Genomic DNA, 18,958 nt, shown 5'->3' with positions numbered 1-18,958 from the left:
ATTCGCCTGTAGCCTGTGGAGGACCCCACACCAGAGTAGGCAGCTGCACCCAAAGGACGCCAGGACTCTATGGAAGGAAGAAGGCCCTGCTGTTGTAGTTTGGTGCTGGGAGGCTTGCAACACACAGGGGGTGACCCATGCTGGAGCAGCACAGGAATGGCCGCATCCCATGGGAAGGACAAGGACTCATGCCAGAGAAAGTTCCCAGAGGACTGTCTCCTATGAGAGGGACACCACACCGGAGCAAGGGAATACGTAAAGAGTCTTTCCCCTGAGGAGGAAGGAGTGGTGGACTGACTGTAACCCCCATCCCTGCCCCCTGCACCACTGGGAGAAGGAGGTAAAGAGATCAGGAACAAAACTGAGCCCAGGAAGAAGGGAGGGGTGGGGGGAGGTGTTTTTAAGATGTGGTAACCTGTCTCACTGTCCCACTCTGTCTGTTAAGTGTTGCTGTTGTTAGTGTTTGAATTAAAGTGAAGTTCTTTTTCTTCCCCTTACGAGTCTGTCTTTTGCCTGTGACTGTAATGGGTGAATCACCCTTCTCTGTCCTTATGTCAATTCCCAAGGCTTTTGCTTTATTTTCTTCTTCCCATTCCTGAGGGTAAAGGGTGAGTGAATGGCTGCATGGTGCTCAGTTTCCTTCTGGGCTTAAACCACAACACTTAGGCATCCAAATTCAGACTTGTCTGTACTCATAAGTTTAGGTCAGGCTTTCCTTAGTTTCTCAATCTTCCCCTTAACTAAGGAAGGAAAGCAGCACAAACTATTCCTTTAATCAAGAGTATTTTCAGTGAGCTAAAAAGATCAGTTTTATCTCTTTGAACTAAACTCAGTTGTAACCAATTTTGATGATCCTTCTTTAAGTTTTGTGTATGTTCAGGCTACTTCAATGCAAAGCACCACCTTCCCAGAGGCCTGCCAAGAAACCCTTTTGCTCACCTCTTCCTACCCAATTCCTTCTGCCATTTTACAATGATATACACCATCTTTGCAAAGTAGAAATTGATCACCAGAAATCCTGTATGTCTTTCAGAAGGGTCATTTTTAAAATATTTTTTTTCCTATATTTAAACAGCCTGTGCAGATACTTACAAGCCAGCTATTAGGTTTTGTTCTTCTTCACTGTGGATACATGCCAGATCTCCTCCAATGGCTCTACAAAAATCTCTTGCACCAAACCATGTTTGCATTTTCTCCCTTCCTCCCTGAAAAATCTGTAAAAAGTGGACAAATAAATACTGTGCTGCATATTACAGAAATTTCAAAACAGAATTCTAGTCTTCTTTCTTTCTTCTGGTCTCCTGGTCTCTAGTTTTATTCTTTACTATTTAATTGTGCAACCATAAGCTTGTGGTCATCTATCAAATTTGATTATTGCAACTTTGCTTTTCCTATCATCTCAGAGCCCCTGTGACTCCAGACTTCAGTACAACCTACATACAGCATTTTCCAGCAGTTCCCAGCCATACCAGCTGGGGTACCTATCAGTTAGGCAGGCTAATCAGAGACTACCTATCAATTAGGCAGGGTAAAATCCACCTTCCATACATAAATGAAACATATTCTCATTGGAAATTACAAACTTTTGCATCCTGAAATTAAACACCTACTTTGAAGCAGGAGCTGCTCTGAGCAATGGATTGCCATCCCTCTGGGCATGATGGGAGAGGGGTTGTCGTTGGAGGAGGAGGGGGGGTCACCCCCGCCACCAGCTGCTTGCAGAGAAACATGTTTGTTTCTTCACAGTTCAAAATATCCCATAATCCAGCTGAAGTTCCAGTTATCATGGCCACACAGCCTGACTCCCTTCCTTCATGAAACATAAAATTTTTAAACCTTATTGATAAATGGCTGCATCTCCTCAAAGCATATGCTACTTACTTAAGAGTTACCCGTCCCCACTGTGTTTGGATGCCAATAGGTCACAGTAGCTCACGTGCATTTCAATTAAATCATAAAAAGAAATTTTATCTAATTCCTTTTACATTATACTATGAATCATTTATCAAAACTATCAAACAACAAAAAGCAAATGATACCAACAGACACATGTAGTCCCAGGTGGTCTACTGGAAGGAGTTACCACCATTCCTTATTTAATCCCTGCAGCACAAATGAAAAGTTGCACTGTTGTTTCTGCCACTTTGTGCCAGAAGAGTTTCTAAATCACTTTTCAGCTTTCACACCCTCATTTCTTGGGTTCCCAGAGCAGAAAGTCAGTGGCCCCCATAGCACATACCAGGCATTCCTGTGTTCCAGTGAGTGAAGGTGACCGCATCCCCACTGGCCCACCTGAACGTTCCCTGCTCCTCCACATCTGAGAGACCAATCCAGAAATACTTCGCTGGATTGAATCCAATTACAGAAGTCAAAAAAGCTTGTTCATATCTGTGAGGAATAAGCATCAAAGTATCACATTTTTAGCGTAATTTGTTCATTTCTTCAAACAGTTCATTGTAGCAAATGTGGTAAAGTTAAGGTGACTTGTTAATATGTGGGAAAAGTATGGATTGAAACAAGGGTAATGATCTTAATTTTGTAGTTCTAAGTGTCATATAAGTTAATTTTTATTTTATATTTTGGTAACGCAAATCATGATTAGAGTTTAGAGTGATTCTATTCTCCTTTTGTACTGCACAATGAAAAACACAAACCAAACAATACTTCTGTTAATGCATATATATTATTTATTCTGTATAAATAAGTGCTACAGTGTTTTACTGAGTTTTATGATAAGGTCTAGATCTTTAAATCTTGTTACTCTGGGGAAAATTCTACTTTTATTCTGAGAAAGGCAAAGAAAAGGCTGAAAATCTCAAATCCAGAAGAAATAAATTGTTCCATGTTTATTTGTTTATTTTTAGTTCAATAAGTTTTAAAACAATCTGGCAAGCTGGGTTTGTTGGGGAGTTGACTCAATTTTTTAATTTCTGGAGTCAACAACAGTATAGGTGTGCAGTAGCAATGGCTTGAATGTAATGATGATGTAAAAGCTCCTGATTTTGTATTTTGTATTTTGTAATACTTCTTCAATTCTACCATAATTTTTCCAGCAAAGGAGTGGTGTCACACTAGGCACTATGAATAACTGCAAGGTAAGAACAGATTTCTGTTTGGTCCTTCCATCCTGGTTGCACGTATGAAAGGACAAGAATTACGTTTCCATACCTGTCTGTCACAGTAGCCAGGTAACCTTTGTTTCCTTCACAGATCTGTTTTGCTTCTGAAAATGTTGCTGGTAACTGCCCCATGGAGTAACAGTAGAAGCCATGCTTCATCCAGCCCTGCCAGTATCAACAGCAGAGATGCACAAAAGGGCTGTCAGATTGTGCAGCTTCCAAAAGCCACGTTAATACCACACCCCAAGTCAAAATTAACCTCAGAAACCATGAGAAGAAATGAAGGGAATGATCAAACATAGCATTTGTAACCACAGCTCTGTGTCTTGCCCCTTGATAAAGGATGCACAAGGGGTCTTTGCGAGCAGTGAGCTGTGGTTCTGACTTGAAGCTGGCAAGCACACTCACTGTCATTTTGCAGCTCCTTGTGTAAAGCCTGCTCTGCCTTCTCACTGTGTAAGTGTAGCTGTTGCAAGAGGCTACAAACAACCTACAAAACAGTCGGCTCAAATATTCCTGCCTCCTGTGGTGGATAGATTAAACTGAGAAGGCTGCATGCAACCCAAGACCAGGGAGTTGCAGCGTGAAAAAATACTGATGTGCTCTGCAGAGAGCAGCTTTTATGGGTGAAGTGACCAGCTCTGCACTAGAAGAGACCTGAGTGAAGTGCACATGTAAGGGAATACAAAAAAGAAGTCGATCTACATTTTGGTTAAATAAAGAAAAATTTCCCCATTAGTCTAATAAGCATCAGTACATACAAAATAAACAGTTTTCTAGGGCTCCATCAAGAACAGTCAAAATAACTGACTTCTGTGATATTCACTGTCATGGGAGCGAAAGTAAGATGCAACGACTTTTCACAGCTTTTTTTCACACTTACTTTCTGGCAGCCTGGATAAATAACTTCATCTGCACCTGATTCTTCTGCCAAGGGTTTCCTTTTACAGATGTAACCAAGTTTTATTTCACAAGCACTGTCAGCCCAGGATCCATCCTGAGCATGGTAAGAAGAAATCACAAAGAGAAGTGAAACCTAGAGAAAATCCACATCCAACAGGAATATTCACCGTCCTCACACAGACCCCTTCTCTCTTGGTACAGCTGAGGCTGTTTCAGCTCTCTTCCTTGCCTTGCTACTTCTTCCAAAACTCCCAAATAGGGAACAAAATAAAGACAGTAAGGGCCACATTTCCTCAGAGGTGTGAGAATGAGGGTTGGATGTATTAAAGATTCAGTGGCTGATGAGAGCAGGAAGGAACCATGCTGTTCCACTCTATTCTCACCACCATAGTATTTATTATGTTCATATAATCAGATGACAATAGCAAGGAAATGTGGGATAAACTAAACATAAAATATGAAAAATGTATTAAGTCTTTTTCCATAGTATTATGATATGTCATTTTATACTGAGTATGCAACAAGACAGAACTTCTTTCACCTAATTTTTTGTACCTCCAGTAATGAGCCTCCAAAGTAACTCTAATAAACCTCTGTTATAGGTGTTTTAAGGGAAACATAAGGCCCTGCTCCAAGAATTGTACTGTGCAGCTACGATCAGCCATGTTGAATATGGATGAGTTATTTCAACCTATTTCAGATGGGAGATTTATTGTAACTGTTTCAGAGCAGACCAAGTCTCAGCGCAGCGCACTGCTTCTGGTCTTTACCATACACCTTCCTTAGATCTGGTTGCCAGTCTCCCTCCACTCTAAAATATTCTGAATTAAACCAAGTTCATAAAAACCCTTAAAACCCTTGTCCCTTTTTACTTTTTTTCATTTTTTGGTCACAGATGTTTTCTTTTTTGGGAGCACAAAGGACAGAAGAAAGCATGAAAGTGGGAGAGGGATTTTTACCTCTCCCTTCATAACGATGCAGTCTGCCTTATTCTGTGTGTGTGTTGGCTCTCCATGATGCCATTTGGTATAAGTCACAGCTGTCCCATCACTCCATTCAAAATACATTTGAACTCTGAAGTCATTTAGACCAATCCACAGCTCATCATCTGGCTCTGGGAACACAAAGGTATGGGTATGTCTTAAAATGGAACAATCACATCTCACAGCCACTTTTGACTGAAGAAGGACTTTTTGAAAAACGTTTAAGTTTATGGTTACAATGATTAAATGAATCATAGCAACAGTATAATTCCAGATTAAAAAGTGACCTGAGAAATACTCACTGTAGCCAAGCTGAGACACTGTAAAACTGTACTCCTCAATATTATGAATACTCGCCAGGTCTCCATCTTCTTTTCTACAGGAAGACTGGGCTGCTTTCCATATTTTGGGTGTTCTGTAAATTCTATAGCAATGACCTGCATAGGTCACCCATTCCCTGGGGCACTTAAAAGGCTTTAAGTCACCTAAAAAAATTGTTTCAAACAATTAATAAGGAGTCCTGTTCAGTGCTTTCTTTTAATCAAAAGGAAAATAACCTGTATTGACATGAATTTGAAATATTGGAGCACATACTGGCAGAGAAGAGAAGCAAAAATCTGAGGATCACAAAGAAGACAAACAGATTTTTCCATGCCAAATGTGCTGGGAACTGCTGAAAAACTCTTTTACGGGACTAAATAAACACTAAATAATTTGGCATGCAAACTTGCAAGGCACAACTCTGTGTTAAATCCCCCTCAGTAAGGCCCTGGGTACAGCCACATTTTACAGGAAGGGGCCTCTTTTCCTACACAGGGACTTTACCTTGGTGATTTTTGGCGATGTATGTTTTTTCTCTGGAAACACCAGGTGCTCAGGAGCCAGTTGGAATTCCTACATAGCCCAAATCCCATATCAGAGAGCCCAGACACAATTTAGGTTGTACCAGACATGTCAGAAACCTCAGCTTCACAGAAATGCCACACACTTTGTTCAGTGGCTATTTCTTGGTGTGAATTTAGTATGGCCAACCACTGACCACTGCTTGGAAGGTTCATGTGGTCTGCACCTACATAGTAAACTGGAGAGAGCAGGATGCGCACCCAACATTAACGTGTGATCAACCACATTGTTCAGTGCTCCCTGGACATGGTTTTGACCTGTGCAAACTTGCATTCACCTAAACAACCTCCAGACATGGTCTGGAGGTTAGCATGGGTCAGAAACCATTCCCAAGTGAGCTGTCTGGATGCAGCCAGAATGTACAGGATACCAGCTATGATGTGTCATTCATCCCCTGAGTCAGAGAATAATCTTGTATACTAACATATATGTAGTTGAGGGAGTTACTGTAGAGTTAGTTGCATGCTGAGAATTCCCAGGTGAAGTAACTGCACACATTTTTCTTCACATAGATAGCACCTAGTCTGCCTCAAGTGGAAAGGGAACTCAATTGGGAAAAGGCGCCAGCCCCATATTCTGAAGTTTTCCTTTCAGAATAGAGCAAAAAGGGTCAGAAAAAGTAGGGGGTGCATGAACTCTGGCTCAGATCTTTTAGCAGGACATATCTTTAGTGTATTTTTCAGAGCACAGGTTATTCATCAGTATTTTTTGGTCTGGATAACATGACTAAGCACATAATCCTGCCTTCTTTCGAACCCCGGGATCTTTTCAAAATGATGAACAACGTCTAGACATCGTATTTAAAATGAACCATAAAATGTAAGTCTTCTCAGTGTTTGACCCAGGTCAACAAGTGTAATCCTTTTGTTTTGACAATATATTGTCATTTCATATATGGCATCCTCCCAGTATTTCTCACTCACTGCAAAAATAGCCTTATTTTTTGACCAACTTACCTGAGGCAATAGTGGAGGAATCTAAGGAGGAGTTTCTCTTTTGGCAGATATATCCCAGTTTCCGATCACATACCTGGTTTTCCCATTTGCCGTTCCTACCTTGGAAGGTCCCACATATTTTTCCAGATTCCACAGAGGGATTTCCTTTCGGAAAGAGGCACAGAGTCCCTCTGTTAACAATGAAAATTTTCACCTCATCACAGGAGGGAACTGTGATGGGCTTTTGTAGCTGCAAAGCCACTGGTGTATTATTCTTTAGAGTGATAATTTCCAAGAGATGCAACAAGGGAGCACCACTAGGATGGCCGAGAGGGATGACATTTCAAACTTAGACTTGCCCCTCTCTTCCCATGCACTGCTTAAGAAGAAATTCAGTGTATTTGAAGTATGGCAGCATACAGAAAAAAGCTTTATAAAAGTTCATCTAAGGCACAATTCCTTATGGGGTGGTAGTATTGCAAACAACTCAGCATCCTTTACTGTTGAACACTAGACATGAAATGCATATTTAATTCCATGAGAGTGCTCACCCTTTGGATTTCCCTGTAGTCACAACAATTATTATGAAAATATGTAACATGGCAACATACAAGATGGTGACTTAGATCCTAAGAAAAATGTGGAAATTTATCAAGATAAAGTACATCAAATAAATATTATAAGCAGTAACTGAGAACAATTAAAAATATTTTTATGGAATTTTTCATGTTATTTTTTTTCTTTCTTTGAATTCTCTCTATATCATTTTTCATGGGGTTTTTTTGTTTGCATTGAATAACATGCCTGATGAGAAAATTGTGGATGGAAAAAAAAAGTAGAATGAGGTGTAGATATTTGTTTTTAACTATTTACTTAGCTGTCGTCTTTTTCTGGGAAATTCAGAATTAATGACAATTCATCTCTGGTGTGATCCCTATTACTGTAAAATCCTACCTTTCTCATAATCCCCTGTAACCTATGCAATTTCTATGAAACCAAAGGAATTAGTTAACGGGAATTGGGGGAAGAGAATTTTGCCCAGACACAGATCATCGTTTCAGAAAAGTGCTCTTACCTGGAGCCCAGTTTAGGTATCTGAAAGGCCTGCCCCCAATCCATTGCCAGCCACTGTCAAGTGCACTGAAAAGACCAGTCCAGAGTTTTGCATTGACACCCAGGTCACTCGTGAGCCCTAAATGGCCAAAAGAAACAAACAGTGAAGTTATTAAATGCCTCTGAATTTGTAAGTTATTCAATAAAACTTGCAATAAAATTTTAAAGCATGGAAAAAGTGTCATAGTAGATATCTTTTTTTAATACATTTTAATATTTTGAAAACTATTTTAATACATCTTTTTGTGAGAAAGGCATAAAATTTTTTAAGAATGTCACTAAGACCTATTTTCACAGGTAAATCTAAGAATCCATGTTAAAGCCCTTGGCGCTGACCCACTTTTTAAATATATGCAGTAATTTGTTTGGGGATTTTTTACTTTACCTAATAAAAACATTTCTTCATGAAGGTCTGTGACACTTAATAATTCTGCATTCTGCTGCTGGCAGCTTTTTCTTGCTTGGTGCCATGTCAAAAGTGACTCTGAGTTTATCTGATAGTGGGTTTTTGTCACAGGATTTGTTTTCCAAAGGTCGCTGTGGATGGTGTCTATAAAACATGATAACAGCAACTTGATAATCATACTTGCTAACACAGAAAATAAAATCTTCATTGCAAACTAAAACTATGTAACTATATGATTTGCTAATTTTTTACATATAGTTTGCCCCACTTAAATATACTTTATTCAATATTAGTAATACATAAATCACATAAGGAATTATTTCTCCTTACAAATTGACCCTGTTTGTTTTTATTTATATAACTCATCTACTCTCACAGTTCAGTCCGCATTAACCCACTCACTGATATATTCTAGCTGTACACATGCATTTCTCTATTCCCCATACAGAAGATTTCTGTCTGCACACCCATTTCTTACCTTGGGACCCCTTTTACACTTTCCCAGACTTTTCAACGTGACAGAAATGATCGTTTCAAATCAATCAAATGTGAAGAGTGTGAAGGGGTAGGGAATTTGTGCTGGGGTTATTGGAAGGCTATGTTGGATAATTTGGATAACCACTGCCCATGTCCTGCATTCTTCCATTCATTCTAGCCCTCCTGTTCTCTGCTCCATCTTATGATACACCACTGTCTCCTGCTTCCCTATATCTCAGCTTTCTCATCCATTACATTTCTTACCACCTTTCATTCGCCCTGACTGACTTCTCACCTAGTCCTAGGGGTTTTCTCTTCCTTTTTCCATCAATCCCAGTCACCACCCTCAGAATACTCCCCAAATGTACCAGTCTTGGGATCACTGTAGGACCACTCCTCATCTCTGCTGGAGAAACAGTGTGGGTGAAGAGCAACTACCTCATTTTATTACTGCATAGCTCACCAGTGAACTAGGCTAGCCAGAATCCAGCTCGCTGTCCAATGCTATTTCCACATCCCAAGAAGATTTTGACCATGAGAGTGGATGAAACTTTTGCTTAATGACTTTCCTGAAATCTTTATAAATAAATTACCTTTTAGTGGGCAATGTCCAAAAAATTGGTCTTTATCAAAATCTGAAGAAGTTGCACACCAGAAAGAGCTTGCATCATCACTCCGAGGGATGCACTCAGCATACCATTTGCCATTGAGCTTAAAAGGGAACACACAAGGTGCACCAAAGGCATTTCCTCCCAGTGTATAGATGTCTACAGAGACAAACATAGATCAGTAGTAGTCAGTTGGCATCAGATGTTCACCACAGTGTCTGCTTATAGACAGCTCTCCATGGACACGGTTGAGTTGTACAAGAGCTCAACACATTAGTACTTCATTACCACAAAGCCTTCTAAGGCTGTAGTGCCAATCAGATATGTTATGGCAAGATATTCAGAATCAAGTCTCTCAAACAACCCTTCATTGGCCCTCAGACTACTTTCTGTCTAACTTTTTCTTTTCATTGCTATCTAAACTACTGTGTCAGAGGCACTCGTGACTCAGCTTCTCCCATTGCATACGTATTTCTGTCCTTGGATTATGTTTAAGTTCTTTTTTTTTCCCTGTATGGTTGAAGAGGCTTGGAAAGTTGATACCAGAATACTCTTATTGGTCTACATGAGAGGAAGTTATATATTAAATTTGCATGTGACTCTGGTGGGAAGTGACCCTCATAGAATTCCTCCCACTGTTGTTGTACAATCAGAATTCCCATTTTCCTTTATGATTATATCATAGGCCTTTGTCATTTTATTCTATCATTTGAAAGAATTACACTTTCCAAGTTATGCAGAAATATATACAGCCATATTTGCCTTGCATTTCTACACCCTAATCGTCATTAGCTCTGTTACTGATGTCACTGTAAGAAAAGGGTTGCTGCATGACAAGCAAGCAGTGGAATGCTTTGTGTATAGGTGCAGTCAAGTTATCTAGAAATAAAGATTAGTTTTCAGTACGCACCCTCGTAGCGCTGGGAGCACATGTTGTCTGCAGTTCCATGTATTTTCCACCTGCTTCCTTTGCCTGATCCTTTGGACAACCTGATTTTCTTCCCCTTCCCTTTGCCATAGTTGAAAAATAAATCCTTGCCGTGGGTTGCAAGTGTCTCATTTCTACATTCCCACCACTGGAGCTCATTTGTCCTGTTACAGGATTCCAACGTGATGGCAGCCTCGTCGTCCTTGGAGAGCACTCCCAGGCACAGCTTGAGAGCCATGCTCAGTAGCTGCGTGGCAGAGACCCACCTGAACTTTTGAAACTTGTTGTGTTCATCACAAGTGGTAGTTATGACTGAGCTAGAGTTTTGAGCTTGGGCGCAGAGCTTGCTATCTTCATTATAGATTGAAAATATTCCACTATCTATAAAATAAAATCAGAATACAAACATCTGAGGAGGGAGAAGATAAGTTAGTTACCTGTTATTTGACAGTCTGCTACAACAAAAGATTGAATATATGGAGTTCATAGAGAAAGAAATCAAGGGAGGTTAATCATCAGTATGAAGGATATTCATCAAATCGTTCTTAAGATGCAAGTAACACAGAAGCTGAAAATATAGCTCTTTCAAGAGAAATTGCTCTTCACATCCCTCCTTCAAGCACACTGTTCTCAAAATGCCATTCAAAAATGACCTTTATTAAATTTCATGAGTTCTTCAAAGTTTCACCACTACACAGCATATTAAACAGGCTTTAATTTTGCAAGTAAAAGGACTTTTTTTTTTTAGAGCTATTAAAAATGGTTTACATACTCAAAATTCAACCATTTTTATATTTGGCCCAGAATGACATTGTGGTTTTCAGCTCATCAAGCAAATGGGGTATTTTTCATTTTTTGTTAATTATTTTGGAAATGTTTGGCAACTGTGCAAAAAGTTGTTTCTTCACAGAGTTCAACTTGTGAGTTTCTCAGGAGGGAAGCCACAACTTGCAGCATCATCACTTCCATTCTGAGCACAGTAAAGCTAAGTATCCTAAGTGCCATTAATAGCTACACTTGTAAACGGAAATGCGAGACACTGCACAACAGGGTTTTGTTTCTTAACTTCAGCCTGGTTCAAAGCTTGACCATTTTTGCAGCTCACCTTACATCCCTTAGCTCCCCTCTAAGCAACAGCAACATCATCCAACTCACTCTGCTGTGCCATTGAGTTTTACTGCCACTCAAGGTTTCTTGCCAGGGTTGGAATAGTTAAATGGGGTTTTATAATCTCCTACATCCCAGAGTTGTCAGGGAGTGGTCAAACATCCTTGGTGATGTTTCTCTGAAGCGCTTCAGACCCGAACAAGCCCAATGTCATTTCCCCTGGTGCAGCTCTCCTGCTGCAGTGGTTCTTTTAAGGTCCTTCCTAAAGACATCAGCTTGGAAACAGGATTCCAATATGCAATGGTCAGTATGCCATAGTCTATATGAGCTGTCTAGGAAAGTCAAAAGTACACGTCATCCAGTGGTTCTGTGAGTGCTGAGAGGATACTGCCCTGTACTTCTGAGCTGTTCTAATGTCTCATGGAGTAATTTCAGGTCAGCTTTTGTCTGCATTCAGATGGCTGATTTTCAAGAGTCAACACTGTCTAGGTTATGCCCACATCTGTTGACATATTTCTTTCACTCATACACCACCTTGAAAACTGGGTTAAAGTAACAGAATGCCTGTACAGATACCGCCAGATTTAAGGTTGAATAAAACTGTTTCAAATTACATGCTGTGACTAGAGCTAAACTCACTGTCTACCAAGAAGGACACCTCAAAAGCATGAGAAAGAACTTGCAAACCTCCATACTCAGCACAGGACAAAGACTTACCAGACACTTGAAGAGATGTACTAAAGGAAAAGAGAAAAATCAGGAACAGGTAGACAGCCATGGCTAAATGCTTCAGTCCCTTCTCCCCTTCACCTCAACTGAGGCTGAAGACCAAATCTGTGCCTCACAAGAAAACTCTTCTGCACTGAACCAGATTAGCAAATCCTTTTCGGTTCTTAAGACTTGACAGATACAGGGAAGTTCTGAGCTGTAAAGAAGGAACTCTATCGTGTCACATGAGTAATTTTGAAATGATACATTAATGAATAAACTTTGCTTTCTAAGCTAGTTTCTCTACTGCATAAACATTTTCCCTTCCATGGAAATAGATCTATGAGGTAACATTTTAGTGAGGATTTCTGGAGTCATACCTTACAATTCAGGATCATTATTTTTATGAAAATTTCTTTTACCAGAAATAAAAGAAAAAGGTAAAAAAGAAGAGGAAGATTTCTATATCAATAAATGATGAAAAGAGCCAGAGTTCAATGCAGTACAGTGAAAAATTGGCTGGGACACCATGCAAGTCAAGTAATTATGACCTTGGAATCAGAGAGAAACAGAATTTCCATGTCTTCAGTTTCACAGAAAAGAGAAAAGCTGCAGAAAATAAGACCTGTGTTCTTCAGGAGGCACGTGTCCCTTCTTTTGCTCCATTCCTGACTATATGCAGGATTAATGTACTGAAACTGACAGCAACAATGGAATAAATTCTGAAAAGAAATCATACAATACTAGAAAGAAGAGAACCTGTAACTGGAAAACAGTCGATTTTCAATTACTGTTAGAGAGAAAGACTAAACTGATAAGGAATACTGCCACATTTTTCATCCTGCTAGTCTGTGAAAGTTTGCACCCCCTGAAGTGCACACCCCTAAGGCATTCTGACAATATTCTGATGTTCACTTTGAAAAAGATCTCTCCTTCATGACAGGTAAAATAATTAGAAAAATACAGAGGGTAGGGAAGAGAAAAAGCACTCCTGTGGAAGGTTTACATCCTTTTTTGCTTATGGCCTTTGAAAAAATTCACTTCCCATATATTTGGGAGAGGCTGGTTTGGGATAACTTCCCCAATATTGTATTTGCAGCAAATACTCTTTAGAGTCTTTCCCTGAAAATTGCTGCTGTTGCAGGCAATAAAAACCCTGGACACCTACATGAAGATGTGGGATCCTGCTTCTATTGTTCTGACTCAGATGCACATGAACATCTCACTGGGTCTAGAAATGTACACAAGGAATTCAAGCAGAAGAATTACAACAGTGACAGAAAATAGTAGGACCTGAAGGCCAGCAGGTACAGCCAGACCAAAAACATGGAAAGAATGGGAGCCTGAGAAGGACACTGAGACCTGAGGAAACTGAGAGAAAAGAGAAGGCTGCCTCAACAAAGCAGCAGATGGTCGATTACTCAGTAAATTATGATGCATATGCAAAGATGGCTGCCCTGAGTCTGGAGTAAAGCATTCTGGTAATCCCCAACATGGGACTGTTTGACTCCTCAATCTCTACTTTGCAATTTCCCTTGCTTCCTTGTTCAGGAGCTCCAGATGTGCAGATGGAAAAAACATTCTTATTTATTATTTAGGCAGGAAAAATGTAATGTGTTGTGGTTCCGCTGTATACAACATCTCAGCATCTTCAAAGCTACCAGGAGGCAACAAGTACAATTACAACAGGGGAAAAGAAACTAGTTCTGCTCTGAAGAAAGATCGGCATTTGGTGAAGGACTGTTACGACGATCTGCCAAGAGAGGCTGAAAAAGGGTAAAACATACTATGGTTAGCTTCACCTCAGAGTTTGTATGTTTGTCTGAGCAGACCTCATTGCAGCCCACAAAGTCATAAAGAAAATCAGAAGATTGCAAAGATGCACTCCAGCATCTTTTACTTGGCAAGGCACAGACTGACGTTTTAGAAGTTGCAAGGAAGAAAGGCTGCTGGGTTTTGTGTTGAGTCAGCATTGTTCCTTCAGCAATATCCCAGGCAGGAAGTTACACTCACAGTGTGCAGATTCACCACCTTATCTCTGAAGTCTGAACTCTTCTGGAGAAAAGGGGAAATGAAAATTAAGCACAAGGGTATCAAGAAACATAGCAACGTGCAAAGAGACAAACCTTCACACGCTATCAAATATTGCCGTCAAGTCACTCCTCAGCTGCCCACAGAAAGGCATGGGTGGGTCAATCCAGGTTCAGCCAGATGCTTTCCTACAGAAGTTAAATAATTCATTTTCAGAAAACACTGGTATTAAAATCTGAAAGGAATTTGTGGCCATTTAGCCTGCTATAACTTCATATAAGATAGCCTTCTATAACTTGATATAAGATTTCAACCCAGAATCCCCACATACAACACAATCGTAGTTTCCAACTGAAAAAGGTCTTTAAAAAAGAAGACATGCTCTAAACATCAGTAGAAACATTCTAGCCAAAAAAACCCCACAATCCAGAGAGTCAACATTTCCATTTCTCTAGACAACCTCAAAACATACTGAAAGAGCAACATAAGGCACCTTGCAATTTCATGCAATATTTTCATGCTACGTAATCAACAGGGTTTTTTTCTTTCATTTATCTAAACCACCAAGTTCAAACATAAGAAATCTTGGCATAATCAGAGAATTATGGATATGAATTATTAGTGATCAATTGAAAATTCCCTTTGCTTTTCTATCCATCACTTATGTTTCTTGTTTATCAAGAAATTATTTTCCTCGTTTTTACAGCAAGAATATTTCAGAAAAACAAGATCCCAATTCCTCTGTGAATGTATATTTATGCAGTACAGAGCCTGAAACCTCCCCTAAGTAGTGGCACTTGTTCAGGAGACAAAATAAGAGATCACAAGAGCAACGGGGCAGTTCTAAGGCAACAGACCGATCCCAATAGGAATAGCACCCAGTAGCAGAAAAATTGGTGAAGGATCAGAATACATTAAGTAACAAATTATATTGAATCCATATGAATATGAATCATTTCCAAGACAACACACTGGTTTTTTTCAGTCAAATAGAGCAACATGGATAGTTTCCCCAGCCCAACCTTTGAAACTTTTTTTATGCCTTCCATTAGATATTGTTTAAAGTGTTCAAGCTTGTTCTTTTCTCTACCTTCCATTCAGAAATTCCTATTAGAGTTTGTGTATAAAGTATCGGTGCTCATCCTCAGCTTACTACATGGAACTGCAATGATTTCCTGTGCTGTAAATGCCACTGTTTCCAAGTTTGCTCTTTTTAATGGGAAATTTGCTTCAATTCCATTGTATTGCAATGTGAGGGACAGCAAATCATGCAGCTTAAGTTTCAACTTCTCAAAATCATTTAATTCTTTTTCACTCAGGCTCCTTCTAAAATGAGCAGGCCAAGCAGATCCATCTTCAGAGTAGAGTTTCTGATCTGGAACCTCCTCTATTTTTTCTGAACCCATTTGGCCAGGAGAGCAGAACAGAAGCAGCTACACCTACTGTCAGCTGTTAACTAGCATGACATTTTTTTAATTCTCTTCAACCCAAAGGTGATGCTGGATTTCAGGCTGTATAAATGGGTGAATGAGTTCAGGACTATCCAGGCTCTGGTAGCTGGATTCTCTCACTGACACTTTTTAGCTGTAGAGATGTACCTGGTAAGTATGGCAAAGCACCAGAAATGAGACATCCCCTCAATCTTTCTTTTTTTTTCAATCATACATTTGCATACATACATGTGATGAAATGTTATCTGGAAGAATCACTCGGTGTGCAGATACTGCCTTAAGATGGTGCAAGGCCCCAGAACGGAACTGAACTTCTTTTGGGTAGAGACTGCACCTGTTTGGTGTTTGCCCAGCAGCCAGTGTGTTCAGGCTGGGATTCCAACCAGCACCTCTTGACCTTTCACTGTCCCTTTCACACACCTTTCTAGCTGGCACCACTTCTCCATATAAGTGAAACGATGTTGTCCTTAACATCATTAATCAGTCAGTCAGGAGGTTTCTGGCACATAAGCCACATCAGGTGGCACGAAGAATCATTAGAGGTACTACTCCTTGGAACAGCATGCTCAAATAACTGTGCATTAAAAATGGAAACAGTAATAGGAACAGAGGCAAGGAAATAACTGGGAGAAAGGGAGCAGAGTCAGAGTAAAGGTGTTCCAGGACAAATTTCCCCATCTTACCTACATTTGTATGTAATTCAGGATTTTTACTAAATCACTCAGCTGACATTTTTGTCTTGGTTTTAAGCAGACAATCCCAGGACAGATTCAGGGAAATATGGTCAATATATTACTTGATTGCAACTCTGGATGGAATGTCTCCATGGTTGTATCATCTCCTTTTCACCTTTATCCTGTTACAGAGTCTTATACAGACAAGACTATAAAATGAAAAACTATTTAAAAAATCAAAGCTAGTTACTGTTTATTTCACAAAACAAAATCTGAAACCACAAAATCAAACCTTGCAAACCTTTGTATGCAAGTGAGGCATCATGCATGATTCACATTTTACAAGATTTACAAATGTTAAGAATATAAACTCCAGATCGGGGAATCTAAAATTTCCATGAATCATAACTGATCTAGCCATTTTAGAAAGGAAATAAAATCAGTAGTAGCTAATACATTGGTAAAGCTAAATTGTTCCTGACTTCCAGCACACACCCCACTAACATGTGTTACTTATTGAGAGGCTGTAGGAGAGCAGTACCAACACGTGACCACCGTAACAGCTCTCCAGTGCTCCTATAAACCTTCAGAACACATATAGGTAATGTTCCTCCCCCTTCTCAGTAACTGTTGTCCTGATAAGAAGGAAGTTTTGCCGTGACCTTCATCACCTCTCCCAGACAAACCCACCTGTGGTCAGCCAGAACACTGGTAGTTAACACCAACCACACTTCTCCATTCCAGAGGCCTGCCCCCAGATTTTATCTGATTAAATTCTAGAATAAATAAACTACAACAACTAGATATTTGGTTCTCTGTGTTGTGTGAAATTGTGGGAACTGAAATTATAATGTAAAAAGATTTTTTCCCCATGTAGTTCAAAGAAGATGTGCCTAAATACAGATTCATCATCTAGCAACTACCCCTGTAGTTAAGTCCTTAGGAATACTTGAAAGATGGTAGAATTAGAGAGATGTTTGCTGAAGAGCTTGGAGAATCTGCATTAGCATGGTTTGAAATAAATCTGGTGCAGAAATTTCAAATCTTGGAAGCCTTCTCAAGTGGATCTATCTACATTTTACTTCCTTTATTGCAACTGTTTCTATTGTTCCATTAAATAATTAGTTAATATTATCTCTTAAGACCCACACTCACATGTGTGGGTCAATAAATTGTGAGATCTGAAATCTTACACATTATACAATGGTTACAAAATAAAATAACTGCTGTATATAACATTACGCACACACTGAACTGGCTACTACAGTATTTGCACATGAGAAAAGAGTTTTGGCTTAATCCTAATTGCATAATTTTATTAAAACAAGGCACATTTTATTTTATTACATTACATTTTACATTACATATTACATTACATTTTATTTTGTTACATTACAATGTCGCATGTTCATTCTGTTCTATATTGGTCACAAGATCCTTTGTGTCACTAGTTCCAGGAACTGCTTCACTATTGAAATACAAATTGTTCTCAAAGCTGTCATTTGCTGGCAAGCGATTCTTTCTTCTTTTGTAGAAGAGATAGCCTGCGAGGCCACTTCCAACCAGGATAAGCACAACAATAACTACAACTCCTGTTTTACCGTGGCTCAGAGTGGAAGACTTCTCGTCCTTTGTCATTGCTGAAATCAAACACAAAGAAATCAAACTCTTTATCTGATTGCTGAAAACAATTTCTTTAGAAAGTATGATGTTTTAAGCAAAAATATTCCATTTGTTTCAAAATAATGAGACATAGGTAGCAACATAAAATTAATTTATTTTAAAACATTAACATTGTATGTTATATTACAAATTATTATTTTTTTACATCTACATTTGAACACTGAATGGAGTATATTGTATTTTACTAGGAAATAATATGCTCCCAGGAAATAGATCTGGTACTCAGGTATATCAGAAAATGTAAGAGACATAATACAAAACATGATTTGTTCTGTTTATGATCTTACATGGGACTAGTTTTTGTCTACTTGAAAGACAATATTCTTACCCTTTGTGGGCATTTCAGCTGGTGGCATTTCAGCTGCCGGTGGTATTTCAGTTGCTGGCATTTCAAAACATTGAAAAAGAATTGTGTTATTATATTATTCTGTTATTTATTTCTATATTATTTATTATTTATTTCTATATTTGGACCATACTGAAAATCATATTCATATCCATACAAAGCTATATACACCTATCAAAGGCCACAGCACAATGGTTTACTGTATTCTGATCTCATATGTAGCTATTTACATAAACTAGTAGAAAAAAAGAAACATCAAAGATCTCTATGGACACACATCCTGACATCAGTGTAAAACCACAAGAAAATCTACACTGTACCTTCAGAACAGAGATGCTCAAACATCATTCTCAATATAATTACAAATTCTTGCAGTACTTGTTATCTTATATAAACATACCAAATGTAATAAATTTGGTTTGCCAAGATACATTAATGGCCTGTGTACACAGGCAATTGAAATCACTCATGAACTCCAAAGTGTCTTAGCATTTATCACATCCAAACTAAAATGTTTGTAGCTCATTTAAAATTCAGTATCTGGACCACGAAATCTGTCTTGCTGAGAAAACTGGGTCACCAT

The 18,958-nt window shown here is 39.1% G+C and overlaps 2 protein-coding genes across 4 annotated transcripts in view; both read right to left on the bottom strand.

Annotated features, from left to right (window-relative positions):
* Positions 1-12,314, bottom strand: part of LOC141942369 (macrophage mannose receptor 1-like) — a 33,087-nt gene extending 20,773 nt beyond the window's left edge. The window contains exons 1-13 of one of the 2 annotated variants that reach the window (XM_074865428.1): positions 12,200-12,314; positions 10,358-10,756; positions 9,433-9,606; positions 8,342-8,506; positions 7,919-8,035; positions 6,865-7,008; positions 5,308-5,490; positions 4,982-5,136; positions 4,003-4,116; positions 3,169-3,284; positions 2,240-2,388; positions 1,611-1,810; positions 1,093-1,214 (exon numbers count right to left, since the gene is read on the bottom strand). In XM_074865428.1, coding sequence (XP_074721529.1) covers positions 1,093-1,214; positions 1,611-1,810; positions 2,240-2,388; positions 3,169-3,284; positions 4,003-4,116; positions 4,982-5,136; positions 5,308-5,490; positions 6,865-7,008; positions 7,919-8,035; positions 8,342-8,506; positions 9,433-9,606; positions 10,358-10,756; positions 12,200-12,260 — 2,099 coding nt within the window. In that variant the 5' untranslated portion in view covers positions 12,261-12,314. Of the gene's footprint in view, positions 1-1,092; positions 1,215-1,610; positions 1,811-2,239; positions 2,389-3,168; positions 3,285-4,002; positions 4,117-4,981; positions 5,137-5,307; positions 5,491-6,864; positions 7,035-7,918; positions 8,036-8,341; positions 8,507-9,432; positions 9,607-10,357; positions 10,757-12,199 lie in introns of those variants that run through there. The other variant, XM_074865438.1, reaches the window with a different exon arrangement.
* Positions 12,315-16,582: 4,268 nt separating this feature from the next.
* Positions 16,583-18,958, bottom strand: part of LOC141942359 (macrophage mannose receptor 1-like) — a 66,021-nt gene continuing 63,645 nt past the window's right edge. For both annotated transcript variants that reach the window (XM_074865406.1, XM_074865416.1), the window contains exons 29-30: positions 18,358-18,411; positions 16,583-17,986 (exon numbers count right to left, since the gene is read on the bottom strand). In XM_074865406.1, the coding sequence (XP_074721507.1) occupies positions 17,739-17,986; positions 18,358-18,411 (302 nt within the window). In that variant the 3' untranslated portion in view covers positions 16,583-17,738. The remainder of the gene's footprint in view (positions 17,987-18,357; positions 18,412-18,958) is intronic.

Source organism: Strix uralensis, chromosome 1, assembly GCF_047716275.1.
Source record: "Strix uralensis isolate ZFMK-TIS-50842 chromosome 1, bStrUra1, whole genome shotgun sequence".
NCBI classification, from domain to species: domain Eukaryota; kingdom Metazoa; phylum Chordata; class Aves; order Strigiformes; family Strigidae; genus Strix; species Strix uralensis.
Note: the sequence above shows the minus strand (reverse complement) of the source record. Positions and strands in the feature narration are given on the sequence as shown.